This window comes from Mesoplodon bidens (assembly GCF_964165515.1).
Source record: "Mesoplodon bidens genome assembly, chromosome: 4".
In the NCBI taxonomy this organism is placed as follows: Eukaryota; Metazoa; Chordata; class Mammalia; order Artiodactyla; family Ziphiidae; genus Mesoplodon; species Mesoplodon bidens.
The window spans coordinates 95,824,202-95,845,593 of NC_138160.1; the positions used below are offsets into that span (position 1 = coordinate 95,824,202).

At 34.8% G+C, this 21,392-nt stretch overlaps 1 protein-coding gene across 3 annotated transcripts in view; it reads right to left on the minus strand.

Moving 5' to 3' along the window:
• PGGT1B (protein geranylgeranyltransferase type I subunit beta) overlaps positions 1–21,392 on the minus strand; it is a 58,616-nt gene that overhangs the window by 32,799 nt on the left and 4,425 nt on the right. For 2 of the 3 annotated variants that reach the window (XM_081231104.1, XM_081231105.1), the window contains exons 2-5: positions 17,822–17,940; positions 6,616–6,683; positions 2,744–2,895; positions 1,258–1,390 (exon numbers count right to left, since the gene is read on the minus strand). In XM_081231104.1, coding sequence (XP_081087230.1) covers positions 1,258–1,390; positions 2,744–2,895; positions 6,616–6,683; positions 17,822–17,940 — 472 coding nt within the window. Of the gene's footprint in view, positions 1–1,257; positions 1,391–2,743; positions 2,896–6,615; positions 6,684–17,817; positions 17,941–21,392 lie in introns of those variants that run through there. The other variant, XM_081231106.1, reaches the window with a different exon arrangement.

Genomic DNA, 21,392 nt, shown 5'->3' on the forward strand with positions numbered 1-21,392 from the left:
AATACTAGTGGATAAAAGTTTGATGAGGGACAGGATATTTATACAGTCTCCAAGTATCTCACCATGAGATACTAAATAATTACAAAGGGAAAATTGCTAACTTTACAGAGGAAAATCTGGCATACACCACCTTAACCAAGTGATTAAAGTTAACATCACCAATAATAGAGCAAATCAACATGATGTACCTCCAAATACAATGCACTGAGAAGAACATGGTGTTATTTCTGCAATATTCATGCCAAAATGCGTATCTTCCACCTTTGTCTATAACATAAATCTCCTTTCCTCTTAAAACTCCTTTTATAAAGCAGAAACTAACACACCATTGTAAAGCAATTATACTCCAATAAAGATGTTAAAACTCCTTTAAAGGTTTCCTCTTTCTGCCTCCACAGGCTTTTAAAAACCTGTGCTATTATAGATTCTATAAAATCTGATTCACATTCACACATTCAATTAAAAATAACTCCATTCCTCTAAGAACTTACATTTTTGTTCTGAAATATGGACTAGTAAAAGTTGAATTAACAGCCTAAAATATTCTAATCTATAAAAATTTCATATTTAGGAAGAAAAATAGACCTGGGAAGCAGCACTTCTATTTCTCTGGTTGTATACGAGAAACTAAAAAGTAGAGCAAAGGATAGGTCTGGCTGAGACTAAACTAAGTTTTCCTTACTATTGTTGATAAAAAGACTAAATTGTATTGTGTGAAAGAATAAAATTTCTACTTGATATTCTCCTTAAAATAAACCTTAGATTAAAAAAAAACCACATAAAAGTATTAAGAAACCAAAAGTGATCCAAAAATCTACTGTCAGCCCAGTCAATCTTGCTAGTCAAAATGGCTTAAGGAACTCACACCTCACACCCAATATAGGAATAATCTCACCAAGGGCACTGTAATTCTCCTTTATGCTTGGCTGCGACTTCCCAATGATCCCTACTAAGATAGGTTATCAACATTTACCTTTGAGATTTTACTGTTTTTTGCTTCTAAGGCTGACCAATCTCTTTCTGCTAAAGACAGTTTCTTTGGACACAATCAGATTACATTTAAAATTTAATGGCTAAAGAGTCAAACTTTCCTTGAATATTATTCTTAAATGGCTATTCTGATATATGATGTACCCAGAAAGCAATCTTATTATCCTTATTTCCAAATTATTGCTAGAAGAGATGAGGCATGCCCCAGCCCCCATATATCAACAGTAATTACTTAAAACAAAGAGTCAATTTATCAACATAACTCACCATACTTCTTCTAATATAGTTGATGGCTTTTTTCATATCCATGCCAGACCAGTTGTTGAGCATATAGCAAATACAGGAAGCACAGTATACAAATCGCATGTCATTTTCACTGCCTTCAGGTACTGCACAAAAACTGAAAATAATAACCATATGATTTACTGTACTATAATTTATTTTTTTGTAGGGGGTTAGTTAGAAACACCTACTTCATGTCTTCACTCACAGAAAAAGCTATCACTAAATACAGATTTAAAAACCATATACTACTTGTATTATTCAATAAAGGACTATTAATTTGAATAATATAAAATTATCTCTAAATCAACACTGTACTCCCAAGTTCAATTTCTGGGTAGCTTAACACACTACCACAGTTACTCTTTCCCAGATGCCACCACTCAGAGTAAGTGTCTTTGCTCTCAGCCATGGAAAGCTATGGCACAGTGGCTTGAGAATTAATAGCAGAAAAAGTAGCAGGGACCTATTGGGTAGTAAGAAATTCTCAAGCCCAAGTTCTGCTTATGTGAAATTTCTTCTCAATGTATATACAGATAACCATTAATTAACTGATCACATTGTTTTAATTTTCACATATTTAATTAGTTTTAGAGAAGTACATAATAGTTTGCATTTCATATCTATTCTTTTGTTTATAAATAAGGATAAGATAGCAGTGACCAAAGACTATAATGAATTATTGAGAAATTAGTCACATGTACTTGCTGAGGTAAATATTTAGTTTTATAGTATTTCCAATTAATGTCAATTTACCTTATATGTTTCCACTAATTTTCCCCTCATCAACAGCAGTGTTTTTAAAATACTGACAGGAAAACAGACACAGCAGTAGATGGAGAACAGATATAACAACGTGGCAGGATTTGTTTGCAAAGTCTTTTCTTTAGATAGCATCACTACTGCTTTATCACTTCCTAGACTTAAAAAAAATGTTTCACCTTAAAACTTTTTTTTGTTAAGACACACCACTCAAACCATCAAATATTAATGAACTCTCTACTTTTTCTATCTTTTAATAATATCACAGAAACTACCTACACTAGAATATAATAATATTCAATGTTCATCCCTTTTTCCCCATCACTATGTCTTAAGGCATAAAAGTTTAGACTAAATGTATGTCTGCTTCAAAATGTCCATTTTTTTTACTCAGAAGGTAAATTAAAGTAGATCCTAATCCTGACACTATTAAATCATTTATTTATGGATCTATTATCGCCTTTAAAAAAAAGAAAAATGAACTAAGAAAGAATGGAATTGTTATTGTGATTACTTTTATTTTCATTCACATAGGAAATATTTCACTGATTAGGCACTTAAACCGTATCTGTACAGTGAACTTTAGGTGGTTCTAATAAGAGTTTATGATAAACTCTACAATTCTAGTATAGTATTATATCTATTTTTAATTCCAAATGATTTTTCTTAAAAAAAAAAAAAAAGACAAGTAACAAAGAATGACCCATACCTTCCATCTTCTAGTTGAAGGGCTCTCAAGCCTGCTAAGCAAGCTTCTTTATTTACTCGGCTTAGGTCATCTCCAAGAATAACTAAGCATGAAAGGCCAGTGTAGGTCATTGCTATGTGGCCACTATCATAAGGATGAGCTGTTCCAGGATTCTAGATTCAAAATTAATATAATGTTAATTAGAAAACTGAAATGAGATCTTATTTCATTATGCAATTTGAAAAGAGGTTTCAGTAAACAGTAAAATTAAATGTTGTTTATACTGATTTGCATAGACATCTGATAGAGACAAACAAAACTCAATTTCATGTATGTCTCAACATAAGTATTACTGCATACTTTCCAGGCTACATAATTTTCAATTTTATCCTCAAGTTTATGGAAGTAGATCTGATATTCAAATAAACCAAATTATTTCAACTTCCTATTTGACCAACCATATCACTTATAATTTAAGTCTTATAAAGTTAGAAAAGCATGTAGAAATAATTATTTTTTATGCTGTACAAATTCAAATTAAATACCACAGCAGTGATCACCATTTAAAAATCCTACAGAATACAGGTGAAAAACATTATTCTCATATGGTTTGAGTCTCTAATAATATTAACACTTAGAATAACAAATGACAAAAAAATGCAAAGAAGAGCTCAAGATACCAATATTGAAAAATTCTCTAGAAATAAAACAATCTAACTTTTAAAGTTTAAATTACCAAATGAGTATTGATTGCAAAAAGTCTTTTGTGAAGACTGTTAGACTAGTAATTGCCCAGGCAGAGTTGGGGAGTCAAACTAGGAAACTCATATAACCAGAATATTTATTGCATTAGTTTCACTGATTTGACTGTTTCAACAAAACTATCAACAGTTATCAAAGATCTCTTAAGGTTTATAAAATATGTGACTCCTTGTAGGAAATCCTGTAGACTCTAGTTAGCACTGGCATAGATAAAATTAATTTAAAAACGTATTAAAGTAAAAATGTAAAACCAAGTAACTTTACATTCTGTAATACACAAAGCATTTAAAGTTTTATAATTATTTTCAAATAGCCAATCCTGTTCAGTTATTTTAAAAAGATGATTTCACTTAAAAAATGTAAAATTTCACATTGTACTATTTCTCAGTTTAAGAAAGTTTTAATTTTGATAGAATAAGAGTGCATTTTAAATTCATTTTTCTCACAGGATTTCCTTCTGTTTTAGTTTGGGCTCGTCAATAATTGCTTCAAATACTAGAATAACTGCCCATAACATTAGAAAGTTAAAATGAAGCTTGTACCAAGATTTTGGTTAAAATAGACTCCTCTGCTTTCTACAATAAATGTTAACTTCTACACTACTGTAAGGCATCAAACCCTGGCTCTACTACTCACTGCTGCATTTTCTCATTCTGGAAAATGGAGATATTAGTACCTATTTCACAGGGTTACTGTGAGGATTAAATAAAATTACTGTCTATACAGATGCTAGTTATCTTACTGATGATGATGCAAGTGCAAGGCAAATATCAAAAGGGCCACTACTTCTTTGGAGTCACGCCTCAAGGGTCTTGAAACCACTAGTGACTTAATCAGAATACTGTGCTGCTCACTGACCTTCTGTAGTTCTTCATAGAATAAGTTTGCAAAGGTATTCAATATCCTCTATAATCTGAACTCACCCCACCTATCCAGCCTTACATATACAATTCCTTATATGGTCTCACAAATATGACAAGCAAATTTTCACAGTGGTATTTCTTTCATTCTGAGCTCCTCCTTAGAACTCAAGCTTTAATACTCCTGGATATCCTATTCCACATTTATAACTGCCTTCTTAGAAATCCTGTAACATTTCATTTTTTGGTACTCAAACTAAATATCTGCTATGTTAAAAGCACTGTGGGGAATCTGAACAGAAATCAAATGTGGGCCTTAACCTTGAAGGGAGAAGAGGGCTACTTGAATAAGTACAGTACAAAGTAGGAGTATGTGTCATGATGGAGATACAATAATACATGGATAAAGGACTGTTTTCTGCAGCAGAAGAGGAACTTGGTTAGGTACAGATGAAAAGGCGGCATTACAGGTAGGAGAAAAAATAAAAGGAAAGCAGAGAAGGAAGATTCCAGGCTATGTAGTATGTGTTAAGGACAGTACATAATTTAATAGAGAATATGGGATTTGTTGAAGGAAAACAGTGAGAAAAGGGGATTGAGAAGATCCATTAGTGTTTCTCAAAAAGTGTTCTATGGCCACTAAAGGTCCTGGACATTTTTCAGGTAAGTGAATGGCCCATAGGTGGTTTCAGAAGAAAAAGCGATGATACTATTTACATACTGTATTGGAAAATCGTATGTGCCTCCTCAGATTCTCTTGGCTTCATCTGTCTCCTGGATTCTCAGCCACCACCCTAAGTGACAACTCCTTGTGGCCCTATATGATTCCACCTAGAGTCTCTAGCTCCCTCTACCACTCATAATTCAGATTAATGCAACATAGAATGGAGTGGGACCTAGTTCCCCAGAAAATGCCAGGGTCTCGATGAATTAAGGGCCCAAAATGGGTTTCAGGAGACTCTGTGAATCAAAACAAAAAATGGTTTCTCCTTACATTTTATCCTTTGTTTCGAAAATGCCTTGGAAGGGGGTGAGGGGAGTAAGGGGGCTGTCTCTTAAAAGTAATGTTATCAAAGAACTGTTTTACCCCAACAAGTGTAAGTATACATCTGTATAGGGTATGGTGCTGTATAATGGTCATTATTATCAGTGTCATGACTTTTAGATATCCTGTCCATTATGACTAAATGGAGAGCTACCTCTATTCAGGACTGGCTTAAGTTGGAAAGTATTATATGTATGGGGAAAACCGACAATTTTTATGGATCCTTAGTTTCTAGATTCTCTGTTAAAAGCAATTGGCATACATGATTGAAGACACCTTAGCAAAGTCATATGACTTTGACACAGGCATGCTGGTCTACAGCTTAAGGCACAGGAAGAAAGTTGAAGCAGTGCCTCTATCAAATCATGTCACCTTTTCCGAAATCACTGCTATTTATTCCAAAATTTTGAAGCAGAGTATGGAAAAATTGGCAACATGTCATTTACCTTCAGCTTGGAAAGGGATATAAATCTTGATGTACTCAGTGTAGCCAGATATTGGCTTGTAACCATTATATAAGCAGACTGACCCCCATCAAGGAAAAAGTTTCTATTTTGTGAGGTCTCTTTTCACAAAATGATGAAGTTTTGCTCTGCCTTCTATTGTAGAAAAATATTTTATGCACAGATGAAACACCTACAAAAGTTTGTTTGGGGTCTGCTTCTTTGAAGAAGAAAAAAAGCTTCTCATGTTAGGATTCACTGCTTTCTATACCTGCATGTGCTGGTACCAAAGCCTCTGCCTATAACCCTGAAGACAGTCTGCCTACCGTCAGGAAGGTCATCATAATTCATCACTACTTGGGTCTCCAATCACTGCTTAGCAAGAACTTTCTCTTTCATTCCTAAGAAATGTGAACCAAATATAAAGTCCTTCTGTAACACATAGTTCCTTGGTTTCTTAGAGAACAAGTATCATGTTCTTGAGTGCTTTATTTCCATTTTCTCCAAGAAATCACCAATAATTTTTACACACACGATAGTAAGAAAGACAATTTTTTAACAACAGGAATTTCTGTTCATTTATATACTGTGCATTCTTCCAGAAGTAAGGTGGGTATAGCTTTCCCTTAAAAAGTTCCAGTTCATAACACACAGTTTATTAGACAGTATTTAGCTACACTGAAACTTGGAGGCCTGGTTCTTTCTGTTACTTTCTTAGTTTTCTTTCTTACTAAAATCTCTCCACTCCCTCTCCTCCTTCCTCCTAATGCAAAGAGAACTAACCTTTGATGGATTGAATGGAATACCCAGGTATGAAGAGCCTCGGAAACCACAGCGATTTAGATTTGATCCTGGAAAATAAAAATATGTACTTATTTTAAGTGTACCTTATTTTTGTACAGATTCTAAAGCAGTTCAGCTATACAGTCTCTCAGAAACAGAGTATTTTAGTATCAAAGTTTTGTCACTGTCTCCATTTTCATGCTAGGCAACACTGAATGTCTGCTCTAGGAGCTTTATGGGAATTTCTTCATTTAATTTCCAAACCAGTCCAAACCAAAACAATGACCTCCTACCAGGTACCTTTAATTTAAGCTTAACTCACTGTGTACAAAATGCTTTCATACTTTTCCTAAATGACCATTTTCATGTGATCAACATATTCAATCCCTCATGTTACAGAACAGAAAGCAAAAGCCCAGATGTTAAGTGACATGTTCAAGGGAATAGCTGGTTAGCAACATAAAAGGATCTAGAAATCTAATGTCTCATCCAGTGCCGTTTTACTTTAACTCACGGCTTCTTTACAGGGGAGCAAGGTAAAGGTATAAACTGCTCTACAGTCACAGAAAATATATGTACTTTGTATTTTAGTATTAGACCTTCATTCTAAGTCCAATACTTTGCTTTGAAGTACAGAAGAACATTGTAAGTTAGCACTTAGTCTCTAGTTATTCAAAGTATGTTTACTCACACTGATATTTTTCCTACCTAAAATTTTTCATTTTTCAAGATGTCAATGGAATATAACTGGGAACTTAACAAAGAAAATATCTACATCCATGAAAAGGGAACTCTTGTGACTACTGCTGGGAATGTAAATCGTTGCAGCCACTATGGAAAACAGTATGGAGGTTCCTCAAAATATTAAAAATAGAACCACCATGATCCAGCAATTTCACTTCTGGATATATATATCCCCCCAAAAATGACATCATTATCTCAAAGAGATATCTGTACTCCCACATTCATTGCAGCATTATTCACAACAGACAAGACGTGAAAACGACCGAAGTGTCCAACGATGGATGAATGGATAGAGAAAATGTGAGCTATATACAGATAAAATGTCATGTGTTACACATACACAGACACAAACAGACACACACACACGGGAATATTATTCAGCCATCAAAAAGATGGAAATCCTGCCTTTTACAACAACATGGATGAGCCTTGAGGGCATTATGCTAAGTGAAATAAACCAGACAGAGAAAGACATATAGTGTATGTTCTTACTTATATGTGTAATCTAAAAAAGCTGAACTCATAGAAATAGAGAGTAGAATAGTAGTTGTCAGGGCTGGCAGCGAAGATGTTGGCCAAAGGGTACAAACTTTTAACTATAAGATGAATAAGTTCTGGGGATTTAATGTTATGTACAGCATGGTGATTATAGTTAACAATACAGTATTGTATACTTGGAAGTTAAGACCTTAAATAGTAGACCTTAAATTTTATCACCACACACACAAAAAGGCAATTATGTGAAGGGAATGGAGGTGTTAACTAACCTTATTGTGGTAATCATTTCACAGTATATATGTGTATCAAATAATCATGCTGTACACCTTATATTTATATATATGTCAATATTATCTCCAGAAAGCTGGAAAAAAAGAAATTAAAAAATATAAATGAAAAAAATGGTCATACCCACAATATGAAAATAATTATGGTTTTGAGAACTATCATAAAATCAGCATGATAAAAATAGAAGGTAGGAATGTAGTACCAACAGACTGTACATGCATTGCTAATAAAAAAATCAAGTTGACTTAAAAACAAGTTCTGAGGTGAGGAACTAGCTTCATATCTCTTATGACTGGTACATGACTAATCATCATAACTGGTTTTCAGGTACTATAAACTATTCAGCTTTATACCCCCGGAATACTTAGAATAGTAGCTTATACATTAATTCTTTGAGTAATTTAGGAAACTATCCTTAAATTTAAAACTCTCCACCAAGGATCTTCCCCCATTAACAAAAAAATTATTTAAAAAAGAATGCTATCTAATGGTGATAACGATTTTGATGAACATGGTTCTCTTATCTTTGCTTAAGAATTTTAAATTGGTAAGCCATTTAAGACTTGCCAATATATAATGAGTTATAAAAAGGCTCATACCTCTGACTGGTAATGATGCACCTGAAAATCCACTCCAGTAACTTCAAATATGAGATGGTCATATGCACAGAAACACTCACTATAGTATTAGGATGGTAAAAATTTTGAAGTGACAAAAAAATCCAACAGGTTAAATATAACATACTATACTCAGAGGAACATTATACTGCTATGAAAAGTAATGATTAGGGGAAACTACATAGTAACATGGAGAAATATATATGCTCAAGTTAAGAGAAAAAGCAGGATACAAAAATATATGTGTATTGTGTTTATAATTAGGTGAAGTGGGCTTATCATCAAAGCCTGGAAGAGAATAAATAAAATAATACTGTGTGGGAGGATATGAATAAAGGTGAATTTTGTTCTCTTTATTAGTCAATGTTGTCATCACAAATTACCACAAACTTAGCAACTTAAAACAACACCCATTTATCATCTCACAGTTCTGTAAGGTCAGAAGTCCAAGGCAGGTCTCACCAGGCTAAAAATCAAAGTGTTAGTAGGGCTACATTCCTTATTAGAGACTCTGGGGAACAATCTGCCTCCAAGTTCATTCAAGTTATTTGGCAGAATCAAGTTCCCTACGGTTTTAAGACTAAGGTCTCCATTCCTTTGCTAGCTGTCAGCTGGGGGACCCCCTTAGCTCCTAAAGGGCACTCTTGCCATTTCTTGCATCCGGGCCCCTGTATCCCAGAATCAGCAATGGTGCTCAAATCCGCCTCATGCTTAGACTCTCTCTGGCTTCCCCTTCTGCAGCATCTCTCTTTTGCCCTCTTTCACCTGCATTTCTCTGACTGACTCTTCTGCCTTCTTCTCTACTAAGGGCTTATGTGATTATACTGTGCCTGTATGTATACACTCATCAACAATCTCCACATTTTAAGGTCAGCTAATTAGTAACCTTAACTTCACTTGAAAAATCTGTAGAACTCAGTGTTTGATTAAATAACCAGGGAACAGGAATTTTGGTGGGAGAGGGGGCAACATCTTTAGAATTCTGCCTAATACTCCTTCCAATACTCCAAATTGGATGTAACACTGTACTTTTAAAATCTAAAATTAAATTATCCCTTCCTTACCAAGCCATGGGTGCCTTTATCCTTTTATCGTCACTTGTTTTAATCCATCTTTAATTGGGCGAGGGGTAGCGTCAAAAGGTATATTTTCCTAGGCCCTATATTTGATCTGATGCCTAAAATGTTTTCCTATTATGACTTAAATTTTTGCAATCAGTTTTATTTCCTTCAGACTGCCTTTTTAAAAGTTATCCTTTCAAGCTACTCATTTGCTGATAGTTTTCTATGAAAATCAAATCCTATTTCTACTTTTGATGGAAGAAAGCTCTGATTCCATGTTTCAGGTCTGAGTTTATACTCCCCTTAGGAAGCCTTTCTGGAGCCCTAAGTTAGTTAGGCTAACTAAGTAACTTAGTTAGCCTCTGTCAGCCTTACAGAGGCTGACATATAGTAGGGGTTTAATAAATACCTATTTCTCAATGAAATTATTTCTTTAGAAATAAATGAATGGCATTTCTATTTGCTCATTTCTATGTTTTTATATTACTTAAATTATTAACTTTTCTGAAAAGTAGCAGAAATATTGATGCTCAAAAATACCACATAAGGTTAGTTGCTGTGGCATGGACACTTGGAATCAAACTCAATATCCTATTCTTGCTAGCACTGTGTTCTATAGGCAAGTAACAACCTCTCTGAGCTGGTTCCCTCCATTTTTGAACTAGGAACAATAATATACTATAATCAATATTTAGCACAGTTCTTCTACAGGTTCAAGAGCATGTTTAGATGGTGTTCAGCAGTGACTAAGGCTCAATAAATAGTAACCATTTAACATCAGCTAATTAGATGTTATCAAAAGTGAAATAGGAGGAAATTAACAGCTTCTGTTACAATTTATCAAGGAAAGTTTCTTTAAAATAAAAATACCTTTTCTTCCATTTTCGAAATGGAGTACATATCATCATCTTAAAAAATTCATTAGGCCATTCTTTCTGGTTCCTGTCAAGATTGTCTGCTATTGTGCATTCTTTTATAATTCTAGTAAGCTTACCTATTCATGTTAATTATTAAAGTATAAACATGCAGTTTATTCCAAATTTACAACTGCATGCATATTCAGGATACAGTTTAAACCTCTTTGGAGGTTTTTAGATAGCGCCATCTAGTGTTCCTATTCAGTAGTAACGAAGCGAACAAAGTGTGATCTGGCTGACCAACAGAATCAAGTACAGTTTGGAAAAATATAGATGCTCTTGGGTCCTAACCTCGGCCCACATCAAAACTCTCACAGTAGGGCCTGAACAATCATATATAAGAAAGAAAAATAATCCCTGTCTGATACACAGTCAGAATTGAGAACCACTGCTTTGGTGAATGCATCCATAAAGTCAAGCTAGTTTCCTTGTTTTATGGACGCAGTCTAGATAGCTATGTATCAAAAAACACCCAGATTACTTTAAAAACTGAAACTGGGTCGATGGAAAGAAAAGGAAAATAGAAAAAATGGGCATATGCAGATGGATATAATACATATATGTGTATTTATGTGTGAGCACATAGAGGGGTGTGTTATTAGAGAATATAACATGTTTAGCTATCAACCATAAGGAAAACAATCCCTTTATCTGCATGCTTGCACATGAAAGACAATTATTAAGCTACAAGGCTGACTCCTGCTTGATGACTGGGTCATATCTCATTTACAACCTAGGATTTTACTACTAAGCTCATATAAACACCAATTATATGTCAAGCATCACAAAGACAATGCATTTAGATATTCTCTAAAAAGCAAATGATTATAAACCCGTAGAATGTAAAACTTTAATGAGTTTAAAAAGATTTATTTTAATCAGCAGAGTTATTTTGCTTTTCATAAGAAAATGTGTTTCCCCTCTTTTAGGAGAAAATTTTATTGTGAATGATAAAATAAAAATACATTAAAAATTATATTTAGGTGCTTCTAATAAAGGACAACTCTTGGGCTAAAATATCATATTACTATTGGTGGTCATGCTGCTTAAATATAGTTCAAAACTTGTTTTGGTCATGTTCTTAACTTTCTAATTCTCATTTTGAATGTTAGGTTTTTGCACTAAGCAAGGAGAATTCAAGTGAGGAATGTGGTGATTTTTTAATGTAAAAATGGACGTTTATATTTTATGGCTGTAGAAGTAATTCCTCACAGGTCTCAAGAAACACAAGGTTTCCTAGTAAAAGGACACACCTTACACAACTGTTTCAGGATGTCAAGAGAGACCCAGACAAGGTACATAAAATATTATATAATTTAAAAAGTGTTTTTTAAAAAAATATTTTCTAAATTTCACAGATTAGTTTTGGAACAGGGCAATTAAACAGAAGGCAGGTAGGAGATTTTCTCTCATAGAGATTAGAAATTTAATAGTGTTTCATCCAACCAAATGGTAAACTGATTATTTGAAATTGCAGGTGGACTGTTAAAAGACCTGTAGTATAGCCTACCAGACATGTGACTAGGGGCAACTGGGGACATCAACCAACCAACCACTGTGAGACTATCTTTGCAAAAAGTTCTTGATCTACAATGCTTCCCAAACAGGTGCTCTATAATTTCTAAAATCTGCAACATGCTCAATTTAGCCACATGAAACTATACGTACATTTTCAGCATGTTGTTAAAAAAAAAGGCACAAGCTAACTAAATAGTCTACTAAAAAACTGAAGTCATTAAACATTTTACCTTTTAATATTAAACCACCTTATCTACAATTCCAAACACTTAATTCTAATGTTTTATGAGCTCTGTTATGGAAGAGATACCAGATTTATTTTCCTTTATCACCATAAGGCAGCCTCAGAGTTCTCATGAAAAAATCCATATCTTACAGAAAAACATACATGATAAACAGAGCACCTATTGCATGGGACTAGTATTAGAAAAACTGAAAATTAGAAACAGAAAACGGTATTCTAATTTTGCCCCTAGCATTAACTAGCTATATGACTATGGACAAATTATTACTCTCTCTGGATCTTAATACCCTTATTTGTAAAATGATGGACTATAATATTCCTTGTTTGGTTCTAGTTCCAAAATTCTCTGGTTGTGTCCCTGATCAGAGAGGGTAACACAAAATTGCCAGCCTGATCCCTTGTGTTTCCTAAATACTTCCTGATATTGATGAGAAGGGCCCCAACTCTCCAATGGTCTGACCACACACTTATTACTAGGCTACCACAGGGTCTTTACAACCCTGGAATTAAGTGGAAGGCCAGGGTTAATTGTGATTAAATATTCACAATGTACTTAAGTTCCTTTCATGATAGTCTCCACTAGGGACCTATATACTTCACCAGTAAAGCAGCACTGGGACCTGGAGTCAGAAGCCAGGGATTTCAGTCTGACTCTATTACTTTCCACCTGTGTGTTGCCTCGGGCAGGTCTCTTAATCACTCTGCCTCTTTTTCTTCTCCACTTCTGGGGAAGGCAGATTAGGGGAAGAACAAATTTGATGATGTCTTTGAAAATTACAAAATATTAAATAATGTACAGCACTGCTTCTGCCATTAGCAAAATATGGATATTTGTGTATAATCATATAAATGGGTTTAGTTTTTGTTTATTTTTGTTGTGTTTTGAAGAGCGGTTAAGCTAAAGTTTTTTAAGTTGAATTTTAGTACAGAAACATTTATTGTAAGCATTCAAACAATGCAGATATATAGAATAAAACTAAAGTACCTTATCCTGCCATCCCCTACCTCTGTTTTCATCTACTTCCCCCTCCACAAAGACTGTCTATGCACGCTTTCAGAGTTTTCCCTATACATTGATGTTAATAGATCAGTAAAACAAAACACCCCTGTACATGTTGGCATTTATCATTTAACTATATTTGATGAACAGTTTCATGTCAGTACATATATAGATCTACCTCAGTCACTTTACTACTGGGCTGTACTCTTTACTGAACCATAGTTTATTTAACTGCTTCACTTTTGGTGGTTATTTACTTTGTTTCTAACTTCTTACTGTAACAAACAATGCCAAAACATTCTTCTATACAGATTTTTGTGCACGTGTATTAGTTTCCTGAGTTTAGTAACAACTTACCATAAATCTGGTGGCTTTAAACAACAGAAATTTATTCTCTCATAGGTCTGGAGCCCAGAAGTCCAAAATCAAGTTGTTAGCAGGGTTGGTTCCTTCTGGAGGCTCTAAGGGAAAATCCATTTTATGCCCCCTCTTAGTTTCTGGTGGCTGTGGGGAGTCCTGATGTTCCTTACCATGTGGACCCATCACTCTAATCTCTGCATCTGTCTTCATATGGCCTTCCCCTGTGTCTCAAATCTCCCGCTCCTTTCTCTTGGAAGGACACCAGTCACTGATCTTGAGATCCTTACCTTAATTATACCTGCAAAGACCCTTATTCCAAATATGGTCATATTCTGAGGTTCTGGATGGGCATATATTTGGGGGGCCATTATTTAACTAATTACAACACACACGAGAATATGTGAAGATAAAAAGTTACACTGCTAAAATGCTCTTCCAAAGACCGCAATAATTTTTACTTCCACCAAAAGAATATTAAAGTGCTCTTTTCCCCACATTCCTACAAACTTTAAAAAACTTTTTGCTTAATTGATTTGTTAGATAAAAAATAATGTTAACATCCTTGTTTCTATTGCATCTCCCTAATTTCTAGTATCGATTAACCCTCTTTTCATGTATTTAATGACTATCTGTACTCCTTTTGCAAACTACCTATTCATAAATTTTGTCATTTTCTAAATAGCAATGTGTCTTTTTTTTATCTTTAACAATTCTTTATAGTTTGGATATTTTTTGTCTGGTATATATATTGGCACAATTTCCTCCAAGTCCGCCAGTTATCCAACTTTATCTTTCCCTACATAACATTTAAAAATATTTATTTAGTCAAATCTACCAAATTTTTCCTTTATGGTCTCTGGGTTTTGTTTAACACTGTTAAGATTTTTTAATTCCCTAAGATTTTATGTGGTATCGCAAAGTAGGACAAATACAGAGCTAAGAGTTACAGAAAGCATGTTCTATTCAGTCTGCAAATGCCTTATGAATGAGAAAATATTTGAGGAGCCAGAGGACACTCTAGGCTAAACGTGAAAATACAGAAAAGAAGAAAAGTAGGAAAAGGTGTAGGTCATTTAGCAGTTCAACAACTGTTGATAACACAACAATGCTCTAGGCACCAAAAGGGAAAAGAAATGTAAGACTGACGCATTCACTGTCCTCCAGAAGTTTACAATTCAGATGTAAGCAAAAATATTTAAGCAACAGTTAAGCAACAATGACTAAAAAAATTTAAAAATTAGCAATGGGCTTCAATCCAATGAAGTCCATGTAGTTGAAAGTACAATGGGAAAGAGAATTCTAATGGATCTTAAGAGATGGTGAGTACACCCTAATTCAAAAAAATTTTAACTTTCATCAAAGTTAACTTTCATCAAATAATGAACTTCTGCAAAGTAAACTCACCTGTATAACTAGCACTCAGCTCAAGAAAAAGTGCATGACCAGCAACCTAGAAGCCCCATCCTACTTTCTTCTTGTCACTCCCCAAAAGCTCAGATTCGTTTTACCTACATTTTCACTTTGTATTAATAGAATAATACACTATATACTTCTTTATCTCAAAACATGTTTGTGACATTCAGCAAATTTCTGCATGTAGGTCTAAATTGTTCTTTCCCATTACTGTATACTATTCCATTGTGTGAATTATAATATATCATTTATCTCTTATACCAATGATGGGGTAGTTTGTATATTCCTACTCTGAACTCCTGTGAAAAATACTGCTATCAACATTCTAGTACATATCTTTTGGTGAATACATTTTTTCATTTCTGTTGGATACCTACTAAGGATAGAACTGCTGGTTCACAGAATGTACATATGTTCAGTTTTAGTAAATATTGCTAAATAGTAGTTGTAAAATAGTAGTTACAGTTGTGCAACATTCTCATCAACATTTGTTATTTTCCATTTTGGACGTTCTACTGAGTATGTAGCAAACACAATTATTAGGGATAATATGAAAGTCCAGATAACAGCAAAGCTCTCACAACAAAAGATCAAATAAGAAAAGTAAGAAGACTTCAAAAAGAATATGGATATTAATTAGCTGGAGCCGGCAAACAGTCCTTAGAGGTAGATAAAAATATAAGAAAAGACAGAAAGTAGGAAGCATAGTGAATAAGTGACTAGTGTTCTGGTAATTGTAATCTATAGCATGAGTCTCTCACTAAAATGCTATGGTCCCTACATTTCTAGAGAGACAATAGGTATTTTATTCCAAGGAAATGAATATCATAAATAACTTTTTTAAAATAATATAAAATATATTTTAACAAAAACTTATACAATAGCTTTCCTATGTACCACAGTGTATAATTTCATATCTGTATCAGTGAAATATATTTAAGAAAATACAATGTATAATTTGATTAGGACATGTATTTTTAGTAAACAAAAATTATACATAATCTATAACAAAACTACCTTACATCTGTCTAATATCTAACTTTTTAAAAAATTCCAGACTTTCACTTAAACTAGTGAAAAAAAATCCTGATGAAAAAAGGAAAACACAAATTATTCCATTTTGTAGGTGACTAGAACTGTGACCTCACCTCAGCCACAAGCTCTCAGGGAATGAGAACCATATCTTATAATTTATCACAGCCCCTCTCCACAGGTTTAGCAGAGTACTCTTAGCAAAACATTCAATAAATCCTACTCACCAACATGTCAGAATCTATAACTACTCACCAATATATCATATACGCTGCTTCATGTAGTTGGTGAAAAGTGATTAGATATTTATGTAATAAAATTCTGATAGATCTAAAAATGCTTAATCATTTTTTAACAAGAATTCATCAACAAGCACAGATTTTTTAAATTATATATTAAAAAATACTACAGGGCTTCCCCGGTGGCACAGTGGTTGAGAGTCTGCCTGCCGATGCAGGGGACACGGGTTCGTGCCCAGGTACGGGAAGATCCCACATGCCGCGGAGCGGCTGGGCCCGTGAGCCATGGCCGCTGAGCCTGCGCTCCGCAACGGGAGAGGCCACAACAGTGAGAGGCTCACGTACAGCAAAAAAAAAAAAAAAACTACAAACTTCAAGAACAATAAAGTAGAAAGCCACAAACCATGTCCAACAGCATCTGCTAATAGATCAAAGCACTTATTTCTAAATAAAGCTTTAGCTTATTATTTCCCCAAAGTTCACCTGGGTGAGATTTATACATGATTACTCCAACTAAGGAACCACACAGTTAATTTATAAATGCTGACTCTTAAAAGAAAGGTAAGTAGTGACCACAGACAAAAATTGCATGATTTTCTGTGAGTTTATCTGCTTGCTCTAATTCAATTCAATGTTAGAATTTCTAACATTTATAAGTTAAATAGATATTAGGTATTTTACACTTAATGGAGTGAACAACAGAGTTTATAAAACTTGTGTGTATTTAGTTGATCAATAATTTATGAATTTTGAGAATTTAATTGATCAAAATGTATAAAGTTTTAAGAAGCATAAAAATGACTGAAGTATAAATAAGAGCTCTAAGAAACCATTAAAGAAATACTAATGGAACATTAGAGGGAAAATGGCCAAGAGGTTGGAATGAAACTTTTTGACAGCAAAGAGTTTTTCACTGAAGAGACAAAAAGAATGGTTGGGAATGAAAAATAGAGTGAATGCTACAAAACTAATCAAACATAACTATGGAATACAAGTAGTCAACAAGCAGTCCTGAGCGTGGAAATACACAACACAGCATGGTGTACAACTGTGAATCTCCATCCAACCTTAGACATCGCTGAATTGTTCTCTCCAGAGATTAATGACTAGACTTGGTTAGCACTGTGTTTGAACAGAAAGGGAGTGTTACAAGGAAAACACAGATGAATAAAGTATGTTAACAGTTTAGGAACAAATACTAAGATTTCCGAGTGCAACACGTTATGCCAGGTACAACTAATCACACTAAAAACAAAATGCTAAAAACTCACTCACTGTCTTCTGTGGGAAGGACCTGCAGGGAGTAAATCCACTCGATTATATCATCCTTGTTCACCACATCTAAGGAGTCCAACATATCCAGCCCGGAGAGTGCAAAAAATGCAATAGTCAGCCTAAAAGAAAAAAATATAAAATTCCATCTTAACTATCAAACCAATGAAGTCTTTCTGGTTCAGAAAAATAATAAACTCATTCCAACTTTACAATAATTTAAACAATATTCCCAACTTGCAAAAGCTGAAAAAACCAATTTATTCTTATAAGTTAATAGTATCAATCAAACCTTTGTTTTAATTTTTAATAAAGGGACATTTAAGGGTTAAGAAATCAACCCTACTCAACTGAAGTATACATGAATTCACTGAAGCCAGTTTATGAGCAACCTGAAGGCTAAAAGTAGATTTGAAAAAGAGAATTCCCTGTACCTAATCAGTATATGTAAGGCCAAAAAGGTGGAAAATATATAAAAATCTCGATTTTCACTGATTTGCCAAGAGCAATTATGCTTGTACCTGGTGCTTAATTCTTAAGGATGTTAGAATAAATCTATCATTATTCAAATTTGTTTATGAATAATGTGACCCCTTGGAAAAAACTTGCAATGAATTTTGGAGAATAAGGAACACTTTAAAAAATGCAAATGCATTTCAGTTTCCATTTTCATAGAGACAAACATTTTTCTTCATTCTTTTTTTTTTTTTTTTGCTGTACGCGGGCCTCTCACCGTTGTGGCCTCTCCCGTTGCGGAGCACAGGCTCCGGACGCGCAGGCTCAGCGGCCATGGCTCACGGGCCCAGCCGCTCCGCGGCATGTGGGATCTTTCCGGACCGGGGCCCGAATCCGTGTCCCCTGCATCAGGAGGCAGACTCTCAACCACTGCGCCACCAGGGAAGCCCGAGACGAACATTTCTGATGAAATGGAACACTATAAAGCAATATCCTTCCCCTCCAAGATTGTGCACTAAATCAGAAATCTAAGCCTTGTGCTTTCGTATAAAAACTAGTCCCCTTAGTGGTTGATTTTTACTTAAAGAGTTTGTTTCATATAATTCCTTTCCTGTTGAGGTGCATTCTACAATGTTGTTTGATTGAGCATGGTTATCTCGTTTCCATATTCTAATAATTCCTATGACTAATACTGATAAACTAATACTTCAAATTATCTGGTCTAAAATCTTCTAGCAGAGCCACTTGATGCATTCTATAATCTTCTAAACAGAGATTCCAAGAGAAAATTAAGCCTAATGCCCTAAGGCAACCACTGTATATAATTAACTTCTCTCCTCTGCATCTAGAATGGTATTACCAACTTTAGGAGAAATGAGAAAATAGTCACTCATTTTTTTAAAGGGTATAATTCTCTCTCTGATCCCTGGTTGAAAAGGCTGGCATCCATTAGATAACAGGAGGAGAAATCAGAGAGCAATTTAATTCCAACCAAAGCTTAAAGGCAAAAGCTAAAACTAATGAGATACTGGTACACTCAAGAACAACACATTTTAGGAAATTCACATTATCGAGAGATTATTACTATGTATTAGGCACTAGGCTAGGAAATTTCTCATCTATTATCTCAATTTAATTCTAACAACTCACTGAAATCCACTTGAATTAGGGAGGTGATTTATCTGGATAAGATCAGGAATAAATTAAGGGCAATGGAACACCTTTATGTGGGAAGCAGTAGTTCAGAGCCCAGATCTTCAATAAAATGAGCTAGCCTCAAATCCTAGGTTGGTCAGTTTCTAGCCATATGTAATCTGGTTAGGTTACCTAACCTTTTCTAAGTCTTTTCTAAGTCAGCTTCCTTATCTGTAAATCATTAAACTTCACACAGTTATTGTGCTTACCTGCTCAAAAGCAAGCACTAAATAAGTGGAAGCTATTATTATTGGTATTTCCCTGATTTGAAGGGACAGGACTAACTTACACTATACAGGCCTTTTCATTAGTTGGCAACTTCCACCATCCCCCCAACCACTCTTCTCCAAAACAAAATATTTTAGACATGGGGAACATTTCTACCTAACAGTACCCACATGTGAAAATCACTGCTCTTGGTGCTAATTATGTTTCATGAGATAAGGTCTGCCTTGTGCATGATATGCACTCAAATAATTTACTGAATTACCTAACAAATAAAAGACCTGCAATACTACATCTAGCCCTCCTGGAGAGCTATCACAGGGTTCAGTTTGGCTGTAATCTATAAAGTGAATGACGACAGTCTGGTAAAATTAAGCATCTAATACTTTATTTTATTAAATCATTATTACAGAGAAAAGCAAAAGGAAGAGAGATAAAAGTGAGGAACAACATGAGGTGTTGATAAAACAGTCATTTTCCTGTTACTAAAAAATGTTGTAAGAAAACATATCCAAAGGGCTATAAAAATAAGTAGGTATTATTTCCTAAGTTAAAAGCAGAAATTATCTAGTCCATCTCTTTAATTTTCTAGTTCAAGATAATAAAGTCCAAAGAATTCAAGTAACTTGAGATTTCAATGCTAGATAACCAATGAAAACTACTCAAGGAATTCTGAGTCCAAGGGGTGTTTCTCAAATGTGGTGCAATTAGAATCAGCTTAAAAACAAACAACTTAATACACCACTAACAAAACCAGGAGAGGCCTAGGCCTTACTCCACGACAAAGGTATGGTAAATTCTAGATGGAAGGTAGGGTCTGGGACCTGGTGTTTGGGTAAGTGGGGACGCGGTGGAGGATGGGGAGCTTCCCAGATGATTCTAAAGGGCAGTCAGGCTTTAGAAGCACAGCGATTCTCCACTAGGGCAATACTGTTCCCCAGCGGACATTCTGAAGACAATTTTGGTTTTCACCACTAGGGAAGTGTGCTATTTGGCATCTAGTTGGTAAAAGCCAGGGATGCTGCTAAATGTACTATGATGCACAAGACAGCCCCAGTCAACAAAGAAGTGTCTGGCCCAAAATGTCAACAGGGCTGAGGTCTAGAAACTCTCCTCTAAAGTCACACTGTTATCTGTATATAAGAGATACCTAAATGATCTGTTTTTTTGTTTTACTTGCTCCACGGTATGGATGCAAACACCAGAAATCAGTCATCCGATGGTAAACTATTTTAAAGTCCTGCATACTTAACTATTAAAAGCTTCTCAAAGTCCAGCATTTTCAACTCATAGCAGTTTAGACTAAGGTTTATAGGATTAACAACACTATAGTGAAAAGCCTGTTTATTAAGTTAAGCACTCAGCAGTGGCTGGCAGACAGAACCAAGAAGTCAGTTTGGAGCAAACATCCAGACTTCCTCTAAGGATAATAAGAAAGTATTCCTTTTCTGACCACACTAGAGTTCTCAAGTAGTCCTAAAACACTGAGAGGGAGAGAATTAAATAAGTCACATGGAATAAAAAGGAATTCCGTGCTGTGGGCCCCTGGGAGAAATAATGTAGGGTTTTGTGGTGCCCAGTTGACTGCTGCTTGGGGTAGAGACTGCTAGGCAACCTGCCTTGGTTCAGGCATCTAGAGGGGTAATCTTGCCAATGCATAAACCTAAAATCAGGCCAGTGAAGTGATTTTTACTTTATT